Source organism: Myxozyma melibiosi (genome assembly GCF_037950935.1).
Source record: "Myxozyma melibiosi strain Phaff 52-87 chromosome Unknown BZA70scaffold_1, whole genome shotgun sequence".
NCBI classification, from domain to species: Eukaryota; Fungi; Ascomycota; class Lipomycetes; order Lipomycetales; family Lipomycetaceae; genus Myxozyma; species Myxozyma melibiosi.
In genome coordinates, this window is record NW_027042915.1 from 3398939 (window position 1) to 3419243 (window position 20305).

Below are 20305 nucleotides of genomic sequence, written 5' to 3' on the forward strand. Positions count from 1 at the left end.
GCACCGGCCGCGCCGCGTGATTGGTCCGCACAGCCACGAGGGCTGAACGCAAGGGGACGCGCTAGCCGCTTTCGGCCCCTGCGCTCTTCGCCCTGCTTCTCTCTCTTTCGGCGGATTAATAGAAGAGGAGATGTGTGTGTATAAGTATATGTGTATGTATATATATGTCAATAACTATTACTTCCTCTTCTTGTCATAACACCACAACTCATCTGCTCTCTTCCTGCTTTCTAAGGGGTTCTAAACCCCTCGCTCAAATACCTCCTCTCACCTAACCCAACACCAGCCACACCAGCCCTAGCCCTCGAGCACCGCCAAAACCTTTTCTTTCTGCCAGCGTCTGTCTGTCATCAGCAATGACGTAACATTGTTATCTACTTCTACTCGCTCTTCATAACTATAGTATAGCAACAAGTTCATACAATAACTACAATAACATATCAACATAAACATATCTGCATAACATCAACACAAACACAAACATCAACACAAACAAACAAACATCGACTAAACTGCTCAGTCTTTAATTACTCAAATACTCATCTTCTCTCTCCTCTATCATACTCTTCTCTCTATGATACACTTCACTCATTCACTCAATCAGCCCCGGCACTCGCTGCCGTACATCTGATCGGCATACGCCCTGCGCAATGAGGAGGCCCCACTATACATCTCCCTGTTAGCATCTCTACCTTCTTCAAAAATCATAAAACAACACAAAGTACTCACTGGATGCGGTCGGTGACACAACAACCTCTCCAACACAACGCGCGCAATATGCTCCTGAATATCCTGCTGCTGTCCGCCCAGCGCTGCCGTCTCGTACAGATGCTGAATCAGACTCGTAAAGTAAAACGTATGGCTGTTCGGATATCGCAGCTGGTTCGCCATCGCGCTCAGCAAAAAGAACCGCCCCTCCGGTCCCAGCTCAAGCACGAGGCTCGTCAGAAACGAAACGTAGTTTGTCTTTCCATCAAACACCACCGCCTCTTCTCCTGAACTCTTACTAATCATCTCCGCAACCGCCTGCTGTCCCACATACAGCACCAGCGCGTTCATCGCTTGCGTGTTCGTCGACACCGTCTTGAACCCGAGCCCAATCTCCGTCCGCGACTTCGTCGTCAGCACCTCCAGCAGTGGCTTCAGCGAAATCCCGCTCGCGTTCTTCGACCGCAGATACCCATTCACAAACTCAAGCATCCCAAACGTGCGCAAGTCCTCCGCGGGGTCAACCGCAAGCACAGGCTCCTGCTTGCACTCCGCAAGCGTCTCAATCCTAAACCCTTGCGCAAACGGATCCGGCAACGCCATGCTCTGCGGGAACGCACTCAAAATCAGATTCCTCAGCTGCACACAGCATATCGGCACCGCGTTGCACAACGTGTAGTGATACTGCACCAAAAACTCTGGAATATCATGCAGCAGCACTAGCACTATCCGCAGCGTGCCCTTGTATATATACCGAATGCTCTCCGGCAAATCTGATCCCACAACGTGCAGTCCAATAAACTTCAGCAGCAGCTCAATCAGCTCCGCAAATGACTTCCACCCCTTCTTCTGCTCAAGCTGCAATATCTTCGGCATAAACATCCGGTGCGAAATTAATGTCATCCACGCAAACGTAAACCCGGGGAACGCAACCGGCTGCAACGCCTTGAAAATCTCCGCCATCAGCGTATAAAACTCCTCCTTGTGCTCGCTCATCGTCTCCCCAATCTCAACAAACTCGCACATAATGCTCGAAAACAGTCGGAAAAACGGCTGTCCATTAAACCCTTCTCCCTGGCTTTCATGATTCTGCGCAAACACAAGCGCATGCACGCTCAAAATTGACCGCAGATACACAATCTTCCGCGTCTCCCCTTGCTCGTCATGAATCTTGAACAGCATTACCGTAAGCTTCGCAAGCGCGTCAACCGAAATAACGCCCTCCTTCGTGCTCACCGCGTTGTTCATCATCCGCAGCTGCAAATCCTTCGCATACGCATCAATGCAGAACTCAAGCGCGTTCCGGAAAAACACTCCCAGATACTTGTCATCATCCAGAATTCCTTTCTCCGCAAGCTGCAGAATAAACACATTCAGAAGCTTCTCGCTCTGCGCAGGATGCTGAATAAGCCGTACCCATTCATTGAATATGTACCGCATCATCTCCTTCTCCGTGATATCCGAGCCTGGCAGCGCCGGAAGAGCTGCATTCTCAAGCGCCTGGATAAGCTGGATCGCAATCTGCTCTGGCTGCTCCTCCGATGCAAGCATCTCCATCGCTTCCAAGCACAGCGAAAAGTCTGTACGCAGCGCACACGGGTTCTCCCCCAGCAGAGCTTCATGGATAAGATTCGCAATAAACTCAATCGCTGGCAATCGGTGGGCCGTCAGCTGCTTCGCCAGATTGAGATCCAGCTCTTGTGGATGCACCAGTCCGAGTCTCATCAACGTGATCATCACCGGAACGTTAAATTTCCGCTATATTCATTCGTTAGTTCACTTTCTCCAACCCTCCTCAATTCTCGTCTATTATTAAAACTCACCTCATCTTCTGACAAAATCAACCACAACACAACCTCCTTCGAGGTCGCCGCAGACAAGTCGCAAAGTCTGGCAAGCAAATATCCAAGTGCCTCCCGAGCAAGTTGAGAATCAGCAACTGTAAACAAAACACTGACTGTAAGCTGCGAGGTTCGCAGAATGATCTGGTCCCGAAGCGGGCTTCGATTAGCCACAGACAGAATCGAGTTGACCATCGCCTTCACTCGACTGTCCGCCGGCAGCTTCTCGTACGATCCATCCGGTAACTCCTTGATCGTCTTGATCATCGCGTCGATCGCGGTCTGCATAGACGCCAGCGTCTGCTCGATCGCAGACATTTTGCCTGTCGCGCTCATCCGGCTGATGTCTCCCATACCGCCCACAGTCTCAACCGGAGGTTGCGTAGGCGTTTGCGGCCCATGAAGCTGTCCATCGAATTGGTGACCCGGTTGCTGTGAACCTTGCTGCTGCAGAACTGGCATAAGTCGGTTTTGCGGTTGTCCGTGCGCCGCCATACCAATCGACTGCTGCTGCTGCTGCTGCACAAGATTCTGAGACTGGCCGAGCAGTGCGTTCTGGGTTTGCTGCTGCTGTTGCAACAGATACGCTTGCGATGCGAGCGGAGCACCCGCGTGATCGACAGCAGCGCCAAACTCTCCAACCTGAAGTCCATCAGGACCGAGACCACCAAGCTTGAATTTGCCAAAGTCCTCGTAGACCATCAGTTGCTGTCTCGTCAAGCCAGGAGGCTTCAGCCTGAATGGATCCGGAAGCTGCAGCGCATATCGAGAGGCCGATTGTTCGATGAATGGCTGATTAGGCCGCAGCTCGCGGTGTCGTCGACGAACTGCGTAAGCAGGTGCAAGAACTTCATCAATGTCGGCAATAGCCTTGTCGACTGCCGCCTTCTGGATCACTGCACACGCAGCATCCAGGTGCTCATTGATCGTCGCGTTCAGAACCTCCGGACTGAACGATGATTCAGGGTAGCCGCTCGCGACCAGCAGGGCACGCAAGTTGGTCCCGATGTTGATTCGCAGAGGCTCCTTGCAGGTAACTAGAGCAAGACTGCTGGCAAGGTAGTGGACCATGTTGTGGGCAGCCTTGCGCAATTTCTCTTCGTCACCCTCCAAAGCAAAATCTTTAGTCGTGAGCTCCTTCGTCGCGATCTGCGCAATCGTATCCGATCGCTCGACAACCGGAGTGATCAACTCCCTGATTGACTTCTCGATCGCAGTCTGCAAAATCTTCTTCATGGCTGGATGTGTAGTCAGCGCACCGCCTGCCGAAGTCTGTGGGTAGCTTGTCGGCAGGGACGGGGTTCCAATGTTTATCCCATCAGAAGGTCGTACAGACAAACGGCCATCGACTCTGTTGTATCCAGACAGCGACAGACGGTCGAAATCTCTGTTGACATCAATTCCAGCCGGTCGAGCGGCATTGTCAATTGCCTCGGTCTTGAGCGGTCGCTCTCGAAGAATCGTCGACGGCTCCAAACTGTTCAGCTCAACGCCCAGCGAGTTGCACAACACCTCAATCTCAAACTTTAGATTCAGCTTGAGTTCCGCAAACTGGTAAAGCTCGGCCATGACTTTGAGAATTCCCATGACCCAGGGACTGGGAGGTTTAAAAATTCGTGACTTTGTCACCATCTCCAGAACCTTGCACACAAACGGTAGCACGACAGTAAGCCGATTGGTATCGAAGGCCTCGATCAAAAGGTCTTTGAATGCAATGTTCTTGTGCTTAATGGGTTTGTCACGCGCGAGCGTCAGGTAACCCAGCCAGCATCCCAAGTTCTTTAGTCGACCACGCTCCTGCGCGGAGATCGCAGTGTCGGACGAGTTCAAAATCGCGATGATGCTAGCATACGTGCTCGAAATGATCTGCTTGTTGAGGTGATTGTCGTTCACAATGTCAAGCATTTTCATGTAGAGATCGTGGAAGTTTGGCTCCTGTTTGGCGCGTGTGTCCACCAAATAAGTGGCAAACCACTGATAATACTTCTCCTCCAAAACCGACTTTAGCTCTCTTGATTTCTGTTCAACATTTGTGGGGGCAAGGTTGTTGACGATAAAGAGCACTTTGTCCTGTACGTCCTCGTTCGGGTCTTCGGACGCTGTCTCGCTGGGGCCGGCAGAGTCAGAGTCCAAATGAAGAGAACGAAACGGAGGGGGTGGTGGCGGCGCATCATTGTCAATTGATTGATCAATCGCTCCATTGCCGCCAAGACTGTTTCCATCTTTCATAATCAGGGCCCTAAGTTTGGCAATCAGTTGGGGCTGAACTGCTTCTAACGAAGGGATCTGGAGTAGTAGTGTGCAATAGTGGGGGAAGGTGTCGAGCCTAGATTGGAACTGCATCAACGCCTGCAATCCAAACTTGAACATTTTGGCGTCTGGAGGCTCCTTGAGAGCCTCGAGAACGAAGCGCAAGGCGACCGCCAGCGGCAGATCTTCAATCAGATGGAACTGAATAATCGATCCAAACAAAACGGCTGTGGTAGCTAACGCGGGAAGAGGGTAATCGGGGAAAAACCGGTACTCGTCGAACAGCGAATGCACCATGCAGGAGAAAGCATCTTGCTCGTTCGGGTCGTCAGAGACCTTCAGCTCCTGCAAAAGAGTGATGACATCGCTAATCGACATCTCCTGCTCGTACATTCGCTGGTAGTAGTACTTCATTCTCTTCTCCACCTCGGCAGAAAAGCCAGTCTCGTTGCTGTTGGCCAGTACCGCCGAATCATGGCCGCTTCCTAGGTTGATGAGGCGGGGGTAGGTTTGAATGCACTTGGCTTGGACATGTTCCCATTTGTCGACGAATTCGAGAGGAATTGTTCTAGTAAAAAAAAAGTTAGCTGATGGTCCATGCAAACTCACGTCGCTAAATGAGGCACATACCGAGAAAGTAAAACATGAAGCAAATCGTGCACAACTTGAACATGAAGTGACAAAAAGTCAGCCGGCTCAGGAATTTGCTCTTCCTGCTGCTGTTGCTGCTGCTGTTGTGAGTATTCGGCACTTGATTTCAAGTCCAGGAATGTCAAGACAGCAGAGACAAAAGCCGGAGAGTCATTTGTCAGGTTTTGATCAAGATATTTCTGGAGAGGGTATTTTCCGGCACGTGCCAAGTGCGAAAACACATCGAGAGTAAAGAAATATGGCTGGAAGCTGGTTAGCTCGTCAACGAGATTAGACTCGATGGCAGCGTTAGCAACTGCGATCAAAGTTTTGCTGTCATAAGCCAAATCATCGATTGACTGCTGAATATTAGGCCCCAGAGATGCGATCAGCTTCTGAAGAGACTCCATTGGGGCCTTGGAATCAGCAAGAAGTTGAAGGTAGGGGGCTATCGATGCAGGTGGGGGTGATGGAGCAAAGCGGGAGACGATGGCAGAGTATAAAGCTGAACGGCTCTCAGCGTTGAAAAAGGGCAGAGCAGGCTCTTGATTGTATTGATTCACAATCACAGCAATGTTCTCTTCAGTCAGTGCAGTCGAGTAGTGAGAAGCGTCGCGTATGATCGAAAGGAAGGATTCGAAATTCTCAGAAAGAATGTCAAAAGCTAGAAGTAATTGATGCGTGTTAGATCGGAGAGGTGACACCAAACAAGCCCATTTCCAAAAGTGGGAGATCTTGAACTGATCCCAAAAGAAAAAAAACAGAAATGACGATACCTTGTACTTTAAGATCCTGATTGGCGCTACTTCTAACACTGAGACATAAAACTGTTTTCTGAAAAGAGTCGAGCTGGAGGTTGTCGAAAAATGGATTGAGACGGAAGTCCTTGAAGACGTCGTTGTCCGGAAGGGCGATTGAATCAGCAAACTTGTGAGAGAGCGAGGGATTCGTAGATAGGATTCCGATCTCGTCAATCAACAGACGTCTAACTGACGGATTCTCTTGAGGCCGAGATGGCGATGAAGAGAAAAGGATTGAGACTAGACGACGGAAATACTTTTGATAGACTTCTGGCCCGTTTTGATCGCAAAGCTGGTGGAGGTTAGGTCATAGGTCAAGAAGGAAAAATGGAGAAATAATCAGAAATCAATTCAAAGCAGATAGCATACCTGTCTGATTTGCTTGACTGTCGCGTCCCACTTGTCTTCCTTGATTGTAGAAACAAGAACGACAATTTGGGCGCCGACGATCTTCGACAACTCGGTCGGGCGGGCAGTGTTTCCGGACGCCAGCGAGGGATTGAGGGAAGCAGACCCACCTCCAGTCGACCAGACAGACGAGGAAGAGGACTGCACGAGAGGTTTAGGTGACGACGACGACTGCTGCTGCTGCTGTTGCTGCTTGAGCAAAGTCGCGGCAGAGGCAGGCGAGGGAGCTGAGGAGGATGAGAGGGGGTATTGAGACGGAATCTCGATAGGCGTTGTGCTGCAGTTCGTGCTGAGGAATCCAGGCCAGATTTATAGAAAATAAGATCTGTCCTAGGTGATTCCTGGGAAGGAAGAGCAGGCGAGGATAGGAAGGAAGGGACTGCGTAGAAATCAGCAGAGGAAAAGGATGATTCCACGGAGGAGGTTTGCAAGAAGCAGACTGAATCGAGTGAGACGCAAAAGATCAGAATCCAGTCACGGTTCGCTGAACTTTATTGTGACCAACTTGTGACCTCCGCGTCACAGCTTTCTACTGGATTTTGTTACATTATTGGCTGCTCTGATACGATTTTCTATTTTACAGAATATGTACAAGCTGCTCCGACTACTCGTACTTAAATGGCTCCTTCCAGTGGCTGAATCCCGGAAGGAAGCGTCCGACAGTCCTCTGGTACTCTGCGTACTGAGGGTACTTGCCGGTAGAGATGTACTCTGTGAAGAACGTAGAGGCCTGGAACAAGAGAACGTAGCCAACCGCTCCGAAAATGGTCCAGTTGATGTACTTGCCGGTCATATGAACGTTCCACAAGTACGGAAGAACCCAGAACATTTGCTCGGCGAGGAAGTTAGGATGCTGCGAGGATTTTTGTGTTAGCACTCAGTTCGGCAAACGAACGTCTACCTCGCGATTCAACAGTTTCAACGTACTCGAGAAAATCCAAAAAGTCCAGTAGTGCAAAATCCTCTCTCAAGCTGTGGCTTCGTGTATCCTTGCGAAACTTTTCCTGAGGCCTTGAATTCAGCTTTCGCCTTCTGAAATCCTGGAGGTAGAAAGGCGCAGAGTTAGCAGATGTCTTTCGTAAACACTGATGAAGAGATCAATTCGCTTACTCCACTGGTCGTCATCGGCGATTCCTTCAACAAGTACGCATGCAAGAAGCGAATAGGCAAATCCAATGTCGCCGATCCCAATCTGCTCGTTGTCTGAGTAGTAAAACATAATAGCCGGGCTGGTGATGCTGAGCAGCAATGCGATCTGAGCGGTGCTGATGAAGGTAAGGCTGAAGACTGTAAACTGCAAGGGAGTCATCTTCGAGCGAAGAATCTGCCAGCGGTAATCTTCCACTCCACTATAACCTCCCTTGCGGGCAAAGTTGTACGTCAGTCTCACGGACCAGATTACAACGATGATGGTGTAGATCCAAAGACGGCTGGCTGCGATGCCGTTGAGGTAGCTGTGGACAGTATACATGATGATGGTGAAAGCCGGAAGCAAAGACCAGATACGATCAACCTATTAATGCAAAGAAATACACGATCAGCAATAAGAACTGCTGCCCTCGCAAACACAAGCTGACTCAAGGCATACCTGGGAGTATTCATCTTGCAAAGTGCCGATAACAAACGTGAGTCCCATGACTGCAACATGAAGCAAGGCAGCAGCAGTATACGGATGACTGTTGACAAAAAACTCCTTCAGAGGAACTTCGCCTTTGGCCATGCTCAAAGCATACTCGAGCTGCTCGACGATGTACGTCTCATTGATACCGTACACGGCGGTGAGTGAGGGTATTTTCTCCATTTCTGCAAGTATCAGACCGGTGTAATGCTGAGACTTGTAGAAATATTAGTACAGCGCCTAGCAAGTAGAATATATATCTGAAAAGAAAGACCAGTGCAGATCGTACTTACCTTATCGTGCGGATTTATGCTGATCTGCAGATGAATCAACAGCACCCTGAAGCGATGATTTATTTTATTCCTCGGAAACTTTGCGCGCCGCACAGTCAGTCAAAGTTGATAACCACCATCTTCGGTTTATTCACTCCTTCGCTCTCTGTAGTCATCAACCGCCAAACCAGACACACATGGCGCTCGCCAAACCCCCACCGCAACTCGATCTACAACACGAGGTGGTTCTCGCCGTATCCGCCGACGAGGCCAGATTTGCTCGCGAGGATGTCAAGCGTCTACTCAAGCAAAGGACAAACTGCACTCTGAGCGAGTACATGTACTATGACTGCGCTCTGCCCTCAAAAATTGAGGATGAGGCGAAATGCCGCCCAATCGTGCGATATTTTGCAGTGTACGAATGCTCCTTCATTTTCTGATTTTTTTCGTTATAATTACAGGCATTGATCAGGTGCTAATATGAATGAAAAGTTGCCGAGATCGTCGCTCAAAGCAGGTTGCTGCAGAAATCACCAACGAGCAGTCACTGGATCTGGCAGAGGTCAAGCTGCCTCCAGTACCAGCAGCAGCATCCAACACCAGCTTCCCATTCAAAAACAGCTGAGCTTCCTACGTCTATCGCAGCAAAAAACACAGAGCCTACAATACACACCAGACTGCGCATAAAAGACAGCAGCGCATCTACCGCGACTTGTACATAGCAATAATAAGATACGAATAGTTTTATTATTTTACATACAATTTTGTGCAACCTATGATACCTCGATCATCACCGGCAAACTCGCCTCACTCGAGCTACGGCTTCCCTTCAACTTCATCTCCCGCTTGACCACGCTCTTGTGCTTCACCCTCTCGTCCTCCGGGTTAAACCCAGCCTGCTCAGATCCAAACTGAGCCCACTCCGGCGTCTTGGCAATGTAGTCCATCGGGCCAAACTCGACACCGCTCTCGAGCAGCTCGAAGAACCGGTCGTAAGCGATATGTGTGTACCAGTCGCCGTCGATCTTGAACCGCTTCTGGGCAATCAAGATACAGCAACTGTGTGCGTGCTCAGCAGCTATATCGTACTCAAGACCTTGATCTGCGAGTGCCTCATTTAGCCGCTTCACAAAGTCTAGAACTTCCTCGTAGAATGGAACATTCGCCATCGTGAGCGTGTCTTTTGACGCACCCTTGCTGAACGACGCCCCTGGTCCACTGGGAGCGGAGTTACCGCAGTACGTGACACCCTTAACTTCGACAAAGCAAGGCAAAGCCTGAGCGACGAGTCGCGCATACCCCAGAACCTCTTCTGCATTAAACCCCTTCACGAGCGTAAGTCTGAAAACAGTACGCTGATTTTTCTTTGTCTTCAAGATATCGAGACACTTGTTGAAGCGCTCCCAAAAATCTCTGTGCAGAGGTTTATCCACTCGCCGTAGCGACTCCTTGTCGGCAGCGTCAATCGAGACATAAAGCTGCGTGACTTGATTCATACGCGCAAGCTGATCAGGATGCTGGGCATTACAGACCAAAAAACTTGAGATGTGCCGTTCGTGCAGCATGCCCACGAACTCATTGATATGCGGATAGAAAATAGGCTCACCGACCAGACTCAGAGCACAGTGGCGGACAGTAAAAGCTTCAGCAAAGCGGGCTGCCTGTACACCAGGAACACCGCGCATCTGCTTGATTTTCTTGTAATGGCCTTCGAGCGCGCCTTTCAAGATCGCCTCTGGGGGATCGACCTGCCAACGCCAGGTGGTACCGACCGGATTGGTTCCATGACGCCAGCAAAAGACGCACTTGTTTGAGCACGACAACGAGGGTGTGGTCTCCATACACAAATGTGATTTAATGCCGTAGAACGCAAACTTGTAGCACGAGCCGCGACCACGGAGCGCTGATTTGGTCCAGCGACAGATTTTGACCCCCGAGTGTGATCCCACAATCGTGTAGCCTTGCTTTGTAAGAGAAGCGTAGGTTGGTGAATCCTTGCCAACCATCTCTTTCTTTGTGCTCGTCACTTTTGAGCTTTGAATGATTGCACCCATATCCTCGACATCCACAACGTCATTTGCTTTGGTAGTTCGCGAGATCTTCACAGATGCCGGATCCACAATATCAAACTCTTCTTCATCATTAGCTTCCTCGCTCTCGTCGTCCGACATCGTGATATCCGGGATCTCGGCCACAGACGTAGGATCTGCCAGAGTGTCAAACAAATGATCGCTCCACTCCTTGAACTCTTTCTCAATATCGCCTTTGACATTTCCGGTGCCGACAGGGAATGCCCGAGGCGCACCCAGTTTTCCAAGATACTTGTCAACGAGCAGAGCCTGATAGCAAAACATATGGTCCCAACCGTTCATGTCTCCGAGACCAAACACCGCGTAACCTCCGAGCCGTCGCAAAGGCCGAGAGTCAATTCTGAAGTCGTTGTATGTGTCCTTCAAAGTTTCGATAAAGTAATCGAGCGGCGACTCTGACTCGTAAGACGGTAAGACGAATAGGTAGAACGATTCGTCGAGCGACCGGGCCGGCGTTACGAAGTGAGAGTCAAGGTCGTCGAGATAGTCAATGTTTTGAATTGTGATGTTTCGGGTCGAAAGAACAGGATGGCTCTTTAGAAGCGAGTGTAATTGCGACGCATACTTTTCAGTCGTGCTCGTGAGAGTTGAGTAGAAGATGTGGATGTCGGACTTTGCGTTCAGTAGCCTAGTATCGCCGGCCTTCATCGCACGCCGCGTGAACACTTTAACCTGTCGTGCCTTTTTCTGTTTTGTCGGAGCAGAAGAAACCGGTGTGCCAGTTTCTTCCGTAGAAGTCGCTGCATCGTCACTGGGACTGCCGAGATTCTTGCTCTTCGCGTCGGCACTCTCTTTGCCAGTTTTCTCCGTCGTTGAATCATAATCCTCGCTGTCGTCGTCCTCGTCGTCCTCGTCATCCGACGGCGGTCTTCCAGATTCTCGCGCAGACCTGCCTCCCTTCTTTGGAATCGTGGCGCGAGGCTGGTAGAAGCAATAGCGCCAGTATACGTAGCAGAACGTAGCGCCCAATATGAGCGGGAACCGAATCTCGTGCCAGGTTGAAAGAGCACCCTCGCCTACACAAGTGAAAATATATCTCTTGTTAGCATATAAAAGTAGAACACACGCAATGACAAATAACTGAACTTACCCATTTTTGCTAACTGCTGGTAATAATAATGAGTAACTATATGTAACTTGTGTCCTTTCAGCTAGGAAAGAAATAAATTCGCTGTCAAAGCATCGAATTTTGAAACGAAATTGAATTTTTCTACAACTTGATTTCAGAATTTTGCATTTCTGCGTGGGACTTCTGCGGAGATTACTACAATCTTATCGAGAAAAAACCCACCCAAACCGGTTCTCGAGATTTATTCCCCCCCGCATTTGCCCGCACCATCCACACACACTCGCTGAAGCACCGACGAAGAAGCACCATTCGTGTCGGTCTTTGAAGCAGATGTCAAACCTGCGACGGCACGGCACAACTGCCGTTGCCGGGATGACGAGCGTCAACAGTGGCAGCACCACGATCAATAACAACAGCAACGGCAGCGAGGGCGGACAGACCTCAGCCTCCACCTCATCCGGTATCCCAGCAGCGAGCACTACAAATGCAGGCTCTACAACTGCAAAGCCAGCGGCATCGACAACTGCAACTGGCGCAACCTCGACCTCAATCCCTGTCCACCATCATACAGCAGACTCGACCGCGACAGCAAGCGGATCAGCTGCAGACGACGCGACGACGACTCTGATCAAAAACATCCTTGTCCCGACATCGGCTCTGCAAAAACCACTCGAGTCAACACTTCCCGCGCTAACATCGTTCACCGATATTGATAAAGAACTTTACGCTTTTGTCGCATTAATTCTACGGCAGTTTGTACTCGTGTGGTACGCACGCATTGCGGGCGATGATATCGCTGATCGTGCGTTTGTGTACGAGGTCGTTCATGTCATTGCGCACGTTACGCGGTCGATCGAGGAGCGAATACGAAAAGTTGAGCTTGAGATGGTTTTACTCGACGATATCCCATTTGTGCTTGACTCGCATCTGCGAGATTACAGACTGGCCAGACAAAAGACCGGGACCGCCTACGCTGCGGGAAAATCATTCGAAGAGATGTTTCATGCGCTGCAACCACACCCCGCACTCGTTCCTCCTGCCCAATCGGATGATACGACTGCGGCAGGGACTCCAGGCCAGCCAAGCGCGGAGGATGAGATCGAGCGAAGATTCTTGTCTGTGTTGTCGAAGGGCATATTATCAGTGCTGCTACCGTCCGAAGACCTAGGCTCGGCCACAGAGCGCACGTTACTCAGATCATTACTAGCTGATGTTGTGCTATGGAAGGTTGTTGACAAGCTGAGCGAGCCATTCATGGTACACGAGATTATCTCCAAAGTGATTGAAAAGAGCCTGAAAATTGATCCCAACAGTGATCTCGATGGAAGCGATGATCCCGACGCGACATCGAATTTCGAACAAAAACAGCAACCTCAGACCACATCCTTGATATCCTCTATCCGTGCATTTATATTATCGCTCATGTCATTCTTCTCCTTTCTCCAAGCCGGCTTAATATTCTTCATCTCTTTTGCCCGATCAGTCCCCGACGCACCCTCTCGCCCTCCAAACAGCAAACCAAGTCCCAATTCACCCAGCGCGTCTCTACTCACAATCGCTCTCTTTCCCACGATCGCCCGCCTGCTAAACATCGGCGCTCGCCAACCATGGCTCATGTCGACGATCGAGCTTCTGGCTCTTCCTCTGGTATCTCTTCCACCGGGCAGTATAATCGACAGACTCCTCGCCCATTTCTTCAAAAAATACATTCTCACCTCGCAATTTGCTTGCTCGACGCTGGCAGTTTCGCGACAGACGTTGTTCCCAAACAACGATTCAATGGCCGCACCTAGACCATACCCCTCCGACGAGGAAAAAACCCAGATCCTGAACCGGGTCCACAGAAATATTCTACGAGTCGTCCCGGCGCGCATGCGCAAGCAGATCCTAGGCGAGGACGCCCGTGAAGGTGTTGAGGAGCTTCTTTCCCCGTTTGAAAACAAGTTTGCGAATAAGCATCTGCTGTATTTCTTGTTCGATATCGTCATCATCAAGCTTCTTCCAGAGATGGCGGAGATGACGCCAGAGGAGTTGAAAGAGTGGAGATTGGGCGAGGATGATAGTCGGGTGTATGTATAAAAGTAAGGGCGCTACATATTTGTTGTATTATAGACGGTTTTATTCATTCGCCTCAATTCTGTACGAAGAGGACATTGAATAGTATGTGCAGTATATATATTGATTGATCTTACATAAATTTTTCCATACAAGTAAGAACTGTCCCATTACGAATTTCTTTTCCCCACAAGCGCGCACCAGCGACAAACAATATATAAAAACAACTAAAGAGATAACAAAAACCTGAGCACACAACCCTATGCGATATTTGATGACCCAGCAGCTTAAAAAACAGAAATACAGAATGAATCCTAATCATTCTTGATATGATTACTTGGAGGTAGTAAAATGAGTAGCTGCCGCCTATGGGACATACAGCTTTGAATAAGAAACCACGTCCCGTCTGCAGCACACGCAACCCTTGAAATTTCGTACGGCAAGACTAGCTCGGCAGTCCTCACAGATGGCAACGCATTTGCAAGGCCAGAGAACGATCGAGCGCTGGCTGGCTTGACAGACCACACACAGCGACGGCTGATACCTTATATCATCAGCATCGTCGTCATCAAAGCCGCTGTGAGCGCGAGAGGTTTGCTTCTTGCTGCTTCGGATCTCGTTAATTAGAGCGGCGAGGTTCTCGGCCTCGAAAATGTCAGAGTCAGAGTCATCGGAGTACCATCCTTCGTCGTCGATCTGCTGCTGCTGCTGCTGCTGGTACTGCTGATAGTTCAACATCTGATTCCGGGTCATAATTTGATTTGCTGATAAATGTGCCCGCATGATATCCGCTAAATGTCTCTCATCGTCGTCCCGAGGATTGAGTAGAGTCGCAAGCGACATATCGGAGCCCTCCAGTTCGGGAAAGAGCTCGAGATCCGCCGACCGTGAAGCGTAGGAAGCGACAACCACTTTTCCTTCATTATCCTCTTCAGCGTCTCCATCATCATCCTCGTAATCGTCATCCTCCTCCTCAACGTCGTTGTTACTCTCAGGACTGAACTCTCCAGATTCGTCGTCTTCGGGAAATTCGGCACCATTCACCAGCGCCGAGTACCATTCATCTTCCGTAAACGACCCAAATATTAAAGCGTTCACAAACCCCCTATCTGCATTGACATTCGTGTTCTCCTCCGTCTCCGGGATTTCATAACCAAAGAGCTTTCGACGGATATTCAGCACTCCCCGGCGTACTATATCCCTACACATCCGGAACGTCCACACCACAAGAATATACGCCATCCTGATGCGATAAGCAATCACAAACCAACGGAACCGATCAGCACCTTTCCTCCGCTGTCCACCTGCGGAGTCAAGTCCCGACAGTCCGTTACCCACGCGCGTGTTTTCACTCGCATAACCCGAAGACGGGCCAACTGCAGACGAAGAAGAGGTCGAAGCCCTAGTCGACGACGACAGCGGGGATGAAAGAAAGCCTCCAGCAAAACCAGCAGAGCTCCGCCGTCGTCCACTGCGGCTGTGTCTGCGTCTCCTGATCAACTGGGCGCCGAAAGCCGAGCTGTCGATGGTGCTGCTTGAATTTTCAGAGACTAAATTTGACGCAGAAAATTTGATCCGACGTCTTAAACTCGAGCCTGCGGCCGACGACGCGGCAGCTGACTCTGCGGTCTCAGGTGGTTCATCAATGGATTCAAATCCTGGACGTTTCTGGAACTCGAGAGCTTCGATCCATGTCCGCGCAGGGACAGCAAGGGCGGGTCCTTCAGCCATATAGGTCACATCGGCAGCCGAAGTGAGGACCAAAATCCCGAGCTTCAAAAGACAAGAGTAGAAATCCTCGGCGAGTGAGATGTTGACGGTCTGAACGGTGGCATGAAGATTTGCCGTGCCGCCGCTGCATAGCGCGGCGAGAGTGTATATTGTGCCGCAGAGAATGATAACGCACAAGACGGCGAGGTGTGGAGCAAAGCCGATGATCCATACTGTGGGAAAGTATTGAGCACGATCGTTGAGAACAGCAGATACACCAAAGTATGAGAGCGAGATCATGCCGAAAACGGTGGAAGGGATGAGCTAGACGGAAACAAAGTCAGAACGCAGATCGAGAACAATTGGCAGAGATATAGGCAACACGTACCCTGTAATGCTGCAAATCAAACACCGAAATAATCAAAAATATAAGATAATTGAACGCCCAAAGCAACGACACGACAAGAACCTCGACCGAAGGGCGCTGCGCAGACTGTGCTTCCTGGAACGCCAGCGAGTACTCGAACAACGTCATGCCGGTGTCGCGCGACGGCAGCCTGCCCTGCAAGGCACTTGAAAACGTCTCCACAAAGTGTCCAGTGCAAAACGCTTTATACAGCGACCAGAGAATATCCGGCTTTGGACACTCCTCGGGTGTGGCTACAGCAAAGTACTCCGGGATATAGGGAGCTAAGCCGGTGGAATAGCACTTGAGAGCGACTATCAGCGGACCAATTGCGCGCGTGAGCTGCACGATGGCGACCAACCGAACGAGCAGTCTGAGAAAGAACGGCATTGTCCGCGGCCGTCTGACAGAGGCAAAAACAACCGTCCGGTTGAGAATGACAGCCATTAGCATACATAGCAACGCGAACGGAGAGGTCAGGTACGTCACAAAGCTGCCGAGTCTGCGGTCTGGGATATCGACCTCCGTCGTCTGCTTGACAATCACCGCCGCAAGGCTCTTGAAAATCCGCGCAAGCTGCGTCATTACCGGCGACGAGCTCACGCTCTCCCCCGCAACGGCTGCGGCAGTGGCCACCGCGTGCGAGGATACTGATGGGGTGGAGGATGCCACCGCGGCAGCAGTCGGAGCGCTCGTCAGGACGGATGCCGCTGATTCGGCCAGCGACGAGGTGTTTTCGAGAGACATCATAAAATTGAGGCGATCCTGAATCGCAGCCACTGCGTCCATATCTCTCTCGCTCTTGAGGTTCGGCCGCGCTCTATCGGACAGTGAGTATCAGGGCCCGTTCACGAGAGCGCCTCATCGTTTCAAGCGCATCGTTAGTTATGCGGAGGACGATGACTAATATGTTACGTTGCTATTAACATAGATCGATCGGCATGTTTTCTACTGATTGTCGTAGGGAAACAATGCGTAATAGGTATTAAAATGCGCTTGAATTGACTAATTACCAAGATTGGGGTATCAAACAATATCCAACGATACATCAATGATGCAAAATAGCTTTTCTTGGAAACCAAAAAACAATCAAAAATGGCAGAAATGAAACAAGACGATGCAGACATTTTGACATACAAAATAGATAAAGAAATGGAACTACTCTCCTCCGCACTTTTCCTCCGATGCACGACCATACAAGTATACGGTTATCTTTCACCTCCACTTTTTACAATAAACAGCTACTCGGCCAAAATCTGACGAGTAGAACGTGTCTACTCTTTTGTTTCAATGCTGGCACTCTCTGCTGCCCGGGCATCATTCGAATCTGTTTTGTTTGCAGACTGCATGTGCTTTTCCAAAAGCAACGCAGGCATCTTTGAAAGCTCATCGAGCTTTTTGTACGGATCCTGAAGGCACTGTCTGTTAGCTTTCTGCCTGCGAAAAACAAATGAAGGAAAACGAAACGTACCCATGGCTCCTCTTCATCATCATCGCCTTCAATAATCTCTTCTTCATCATCTCCTTCACCAGCCGGAGCTTTCTGGAAACCAAAGAAGGATCCCTGCCGATTCGGTTCCGGCGTCAACGGCAAGTCCGTGCCGGATACTTCTCCGTTATGGATCGTGCTCGAGAACCGTCTCGCGACGTTCACAATGGACGAATCACGATCCCATGCGTTGTAGCTCGCTGACGTCCTACGCTGCGAGGGTGCTTTTAGAGCCAACGCCGACCGAGGTGATACGCGCATTGGCGGTGATCGGGACTGAGAATGCGTGGAAGAGAAGCTAGAAAAACTACCGGTAGGCGAAAGAGAGGCTCTGTCTACCGCTGTCTTGGGACTTAGACTCGCCGTGACACCCTCCGAAATCTCCAGCTTTTCGAGCTTGGAGACCACGGCCTCTTCAACAAGATCTTCTTTGAGCTCGGTGCCCAAATCTTCGGCATTATCTTTTCCGTCCGCGTCATTTCCGCCAAATGCATCCTCGTCAGCACGTTCCGTCTCTCCCTTGACGTCAAACGCATAGTCGGCCTTCAGTTCGGTTTCCTTTTCTTTCGCCTCGAGTACTCTCTCTTCAGACTCGTCTTTCTCAGTCTCCTCGGCCTTCTTTGCCTGATCTTGAGCCAATTGCGACGCGTTGAAATTAGCAATGGCAGCAAGTCGTGCCTCTCTAGCCTCAACTTCTCGTTGAGCGGCCTTAGCATTGGCCTCAGCTCGTCGCTCGTCGTCTGGAAATGTGCGCGCAGAAGCGACAGCACCCCGTTGCTCCCAGGGGAAAATAGGAGGCGGCGGAGGGGTGTCTTCGCGAGGGGGTTCGGGCTGATAGGGCGATGGAGCGCGCTCAGGTGCCACATCGTGTTTGATAGGCGATGGAGGATACCAAACTGCGGCTGGCGACGTCGGCGCAACATGAATCGGAGATGGCGGATTCCAAGCCGGCAGAGGCTTATGCCACTCCGACTCTGGAGACTGGGCATATTTGGGCGCGGGAGACGCAATCGGAGCAGCTGGAGGAGGCGTAGACGGAGTGCGGTATTCGCTGGGGATATACTCTTCGAGAAGGCGGACGGGCGGAGGTACAAACTGTTCTTGCCATCCGTCGCGCCTATCCCACACATTCTCATGAGAGAAATGCGCCGGAAGACCCTCAGCCTCGCCTTTACTCTCAGCGGGTGGGGCGCTGTGCGAAGGATCCCATTTGGCGATGCGGGCAAAGGAAGAGACTGGCTGGGCAGACTGCTGACTAGGCGCCGGCTCTGGAACTTCCTCCTCAATTGCCTCAGATGGTTTAGAGGACAGATCCACAGAGTCAAACACTTCCCACCAGCGTCTCAACAGGTCGTCGTAGACTTCGTTTGCCGTCACATACCATTCCGGAACTCCTTTTGATCGCTCCGGTGCAGAGGACGGGCGCGCTTTAGTCCATGGCTTATCAGAGCCAATGAAATGAACTATTTTGATATCCTTGGCGAAATGACGGAATGCCGGAATATACCTATGCAAAATAGCCACAATTAGTTCAAAGCGTTCAAAATTCAGAGAGCGTTCCCGGCTTCTTCACGATAATTCGTTCGCGTGTTTGATCGCTTGGCGCGTATTTGTTTCCCGATTTCCAAATCCGGAAGAATAAATCGGGTTAGGGTGCAGGCATTGACAGCGGCTGCCAACCGGACTTTAAAACCGGATGCGACAGAAATATAGACGAAAGAGAAGAAGCGGGAATAAAAGACTTTTGTAACAGCTCAGTAGTTATAAAAAGATGGATGAGTACTCACTGGTAAGATGCATTTGGAGTGACGTTGTACAGGAAGGGCAGTCTGGTCCAGCTTGAGCCGAAATAGGAATTCAGCAAACCTTGGTCGCCGCCTGTAGAGATTCAATGTCAGTCGAATGATGCAAACAGCAGAAGATGAAGAGAGATGACATGGAAGATAAACATGCAACATCAGGACTACTTGTAACTGGCTGCAGGCGCAGAGTCTAGTGGTGAGGGTGCAGGAAAAAAAAGCTAAAAAGCAAGAGGGAGTGCATAATAATGCAGACTAGCAAAACGTACCGTCAAAGGATTCGCCAGACTCTGAGAGAGAATAGAGGCCGAGAAAGTCGGTTGCGCTCGGAGTAAGAACAATGACACCCTGAGAAGATATTCAGGTGTTAGTAAAGACGAGTAAAGACGAGCTGTAGAGCGGGGTAGTTATGGGGCATTGCAAAGGTTGAGAGTAATTTGAGAGTACGTACACTATTGAAGATGTCGGGCCAACCGGCGTCAGGGGAGGCCTGTTATTGTGCAACCATCCATATTAGAACACAAAGAGCTAGTAATGAGTGAGAAGTAGAAAATGGATACGTACGGCGATAGTTGACGGCTCGAGGTCAAAGAGATGATCGAGGTTGACGAGCGGGAGTACGTCAGCGTCGAGATAAACGAGACGTTTAAACTGAGTCTGGTTCCATGCCTGGATTTTAGTGAACGAGAGATAGAGATCAAGTCGACCGAGGGCAAAGAGGTTCGCGGGAGCCGGGTTGGCGATTGTAGGCACGCGAATGACGTAGTCGTAGACGGCCTCGAGGGCAGAGAGCGAGTGCGGGGAAAGATGCTCGGCGGTTGCTAGGATGGCTAGAGGGATTGTTGAGCCAGAACGACGGATGGCAGTAGCAAGAGTAAGTGCTCCTGAAAAATAAATAAATGCCAATCAATAGGCAGCAGATGTTAGCTGGAGGAAAGAGGGAGAGAGGGAGGAAGGGCGGCAGTATGGGGCCTGCTGAGCGGGCGGGGTGGCCGAAGACGGCGGGAGGAAACGGGATAGATGGGGAGGACGAACCAGGCAGATACGCGTCGTTCAGAATGAGGGATATGTATGCTCTTTCAACCATCGTGCATAGAAGAGAGGAAGGGAAGAAGGGAAGAAGGAGGAGGGAGGAGGAGGAGGGGAAGAGAGAGGCAGCA

At 50.4% G+C, this 20305-nt stretch overlaps 7 protein-coding genes across 7 annotated transcripts; 2 read left to right on the forward strand and 5 right to left on the reverse strand.

Annotated features, from left to right (window-relative positions):
- Window positions 1-170: 170 nt before the first annotated feature.
- BZA70DRAFT_49042 (CCR4-Not complex component, Not1-domain-containing protein) lies at window positions 171-6332 on the reverse strand. The gene is made up of 5 exons (XM_064915149.1): window positions 6206-6332; window positions 5430-6093; window positions 2532-5367; window positions 726-2466; window positions 171-664 (listed from the first exon to the last, which is right to left on the reverse strand). The coding sequence occupies exons 2-5, from the start codon at window positions 5837-5839 to the stop codon at window positions 597-599; spliced, it is 5055 nt and encodes a 1684-aa protein (XP_064771435.1). The 5' UTR covers window positions 5840-6093; window positions 6206-6332; the 3' UTR covers window positions 171-596.
- Window positions 6333-7137: 805 nt separating this feature from the next.
- BZA70DRAFT_254568 (uncharacterized protein) lies at window positions 7138-8523 on the reverse strand. Its single transcript, XM_064910765.1, has 4 exons — window positions 8226-8523; window positions 7748-8150; window positions 7565-7677; window positions 7138-7490 (listed from the first exon to the last, which is right to left on the reverse strand). The coding sequence occupies exons 1-4, from the start codon at window positions 8436-8438 to the stop codon at window positions 7242-7244; spliced, it is 978 nt and encodes a 325-aa protein (XP_064771436.1). The 5' UTR covers window positions 8439-8523; the 3' UTR covers window positions 7138-7241.
- A 137-nt stretch (window positions 8524-8660) lies between these two features.
- Window positions 8661-9279, forward strand: BZA70DRAFT_309118 (uncharacterized protein). Its single transcript, XM_064914875.1, has 2 exons — window positions 8661-8942; window positions 9020-9279. Exons 1-2 carry the CDS (start codon window positions 8725-8727, stop codon window positions 9150-9152), a joined length of 351 nt encoding a protein of 116 aa, XP_064771437.1. The 5' UTR covers window positions 8661-8724; the 3' UTR covers window positions 9153-9279.
- Window position 9280: 1 nt separating this feature from the next.
- On the reverse strand, window positions 9281-11789 carry BZA70DRAFT_309119 (flavodoxin and radical SAM domain protein). The gene is made up of 2 exons (XM_064914876.1): window positions 11708-11789; window positions 9281-11633 (listed from the first exon to the last, which is right to left on the reverse strand). The coding sequence occupies exons 1-2, from the start codon at window positions 11709-11711 to the stop codon at window positions 9301-9303; spliced, it is 2337 nt and encodes a 778-aa protein (XP_064771438.1). The 5' UTR covers window positions 11712-11789; the 3' UTR covers window positions 9281-9300.
- Window positions 11790-11871: 82 nt separating this feature from the next.
- On the forward strand, window positions 11872-13884 carry BZA70DRAFT_273652 (PXA domain-containing protein). The gene has a single exon (XM_064911863.1). It carries the CDS (start codon window positions 12017-12019, stop codon window positions 13763-13765), a length of 1749 nt encoding a protein of 582 aa, XP_064771439.1. The 5' UTR covers window positions 11872-12016; the 3' UTR covers window positions 13766-13884.
- Window positions 13885-13936: 52 nt separating this feature from the next.
- BZA70DRAFT_49971 (uncharacterized protein) lies at window positions 13937-17180 on the reverse strand. The gene is made up of 3 exons (XM_064915152.1): window positions 16801-17180; window positions 15840-16687; window positions 13937-15775 (listed from the first exon to the last, which is right to left on the reverse strand). Exons 1-3 carry the CDS (start codon window positions 17051-17053, stop codon window positions 14108-14110), a joined length of 2769 nt encoding a protein of 922 aa, XP_064771440.1. The 5' UTR covers window positions 17054-17180; the 3' UTR covers window positions 13937-14107.
- On the reverse strand, window positions 16837-20299 carry BZA70DRAFT_273657 (nucleotide-diphospho-sugar transferase). The gene is made up of 7 exons (XM_064911864.1): window positions 20181-20299; window positions 19710-20029; window positions 19597-19635; window positions 19415-19493; window positions 19134-19224; window positions 17329-18853; window positions 16837-17266 (listed from the first exon to the last, which is right to left on the reverse strand). The coding sequence occupies exons 1-7, from the start codon at window positions 20230-20232 to the stop codon at window positions 17132-17134; spliced, it is 2241 nt and encodes a 746-aa protein (XP_064771441.1). The 5' UTR covers window positions 20233-20299; the 3' UTR covers window positions 16837-17131.
- Window positions 20300-20305: the final 6 nt, after the last annotated feature.

Coding starts and splice junctions, on each gene's coding strand:
- BZA70DRAFT_273657 (XM_064911864.1), bottom strand. CDS start 20,232: ATGGTTGAAAGAGCATACATATCCCTCATTCTGAACGACGCGTATCTG. Junction 19,225..19,414: donor GTCTGGCGAATCCTTTGACG/GTACGTTTTGCT, acceptor GAATCTCTACAG/GCGGCGACCAAGGTTTGCTG. Junction 17,267..17,328: donor ATGATGAAGAGGAGCCATGG/GTACGTTTCGTT, acceptor CAGTGCCTTCAG/GATCCGTACAAAAAGCTCGA.
- BZA70DRAFT_49971 (XM_064915152.1), bottom strand. CDS start 17,053: ATGGTCGTGCATCGGAGGAAAAGTGCGGAGGAGAGTAGTTCCATTTCT. Junction 16,688..16,800: donor TACGACAATCAGTAGAAAAC/ATGCCGATCGAT, acceptor CCTGATACTCAC/TGTCCGATAGAGCGCGGCCG. Junction 15,776..15,839: donor TTGATTTGCAGCATTACAGG/GTACGTGTTGCC, acceptor GTTTCCGTCTAG/CTCATCCCTTCCACCGTTTT.
- BZA70DRAFT_273652 (XM_064911863.1), top strand. CDS start 12,017: ATGTCAAACCTGCGACGGCACGGCACAACTGCCGTTGCCGGGATGACG.
- BZA70DRAFT_254568 (XM_064910765.1), bottom strand. CDS start 8,438: ATGGAGAAAATACCCTCACTCACCGCCGTGTACGGTATCAATGAGACG. Junction 8,151..8,225: donor TGCAAGATGAATACTCCCAG/GTATGCCTTGAG, acceptor TTGCATTAATAG/GTTGATCGTATCTGGTCTTT. Junction 7,491..7,564: donor GACTTTTTGGATTTTCTCGA/GTACGTTGAAAC, acceptor AAATCCTCGCAG/CATCCTAACTTCCTCGCCGA.
- BZA70DRAFT_309118 (XM_064914875.1), top strand. CDS start 8,725: ATGGCGCTCGCCAAACCCCCACCGCAACTCGATCTACAACACGAGGTG. Junction 8,943..9,019: donor ATCGTGCGATATTTTGCAGT/GTACGAATGCTC, acceptor ATGAATGAAAAG/TTGCCGAGATCGTCGCTCAA.
- BZA70DRAFT_49042 (XM_064915149.1), bottom strand. CDS start 5,839: ATGGAGTCTCTTCAGAAGCTGATCGCATCTCTGGGGCCTAATATTCAG. Junction 2,467..2,531: donor TGATTTTGTCAGAAGATGAG/GTGAGTTTTAAT, acceptor GAATGAATATAG/CGGAAATTTAACGTTCCGGT. Junction 665..725: donor TCACCGACCGCATCCAGTGA/GTACTTTGTGTT, acceptor GGAGATGTATAG/TGGGGCCTCCTCATTGCGCA.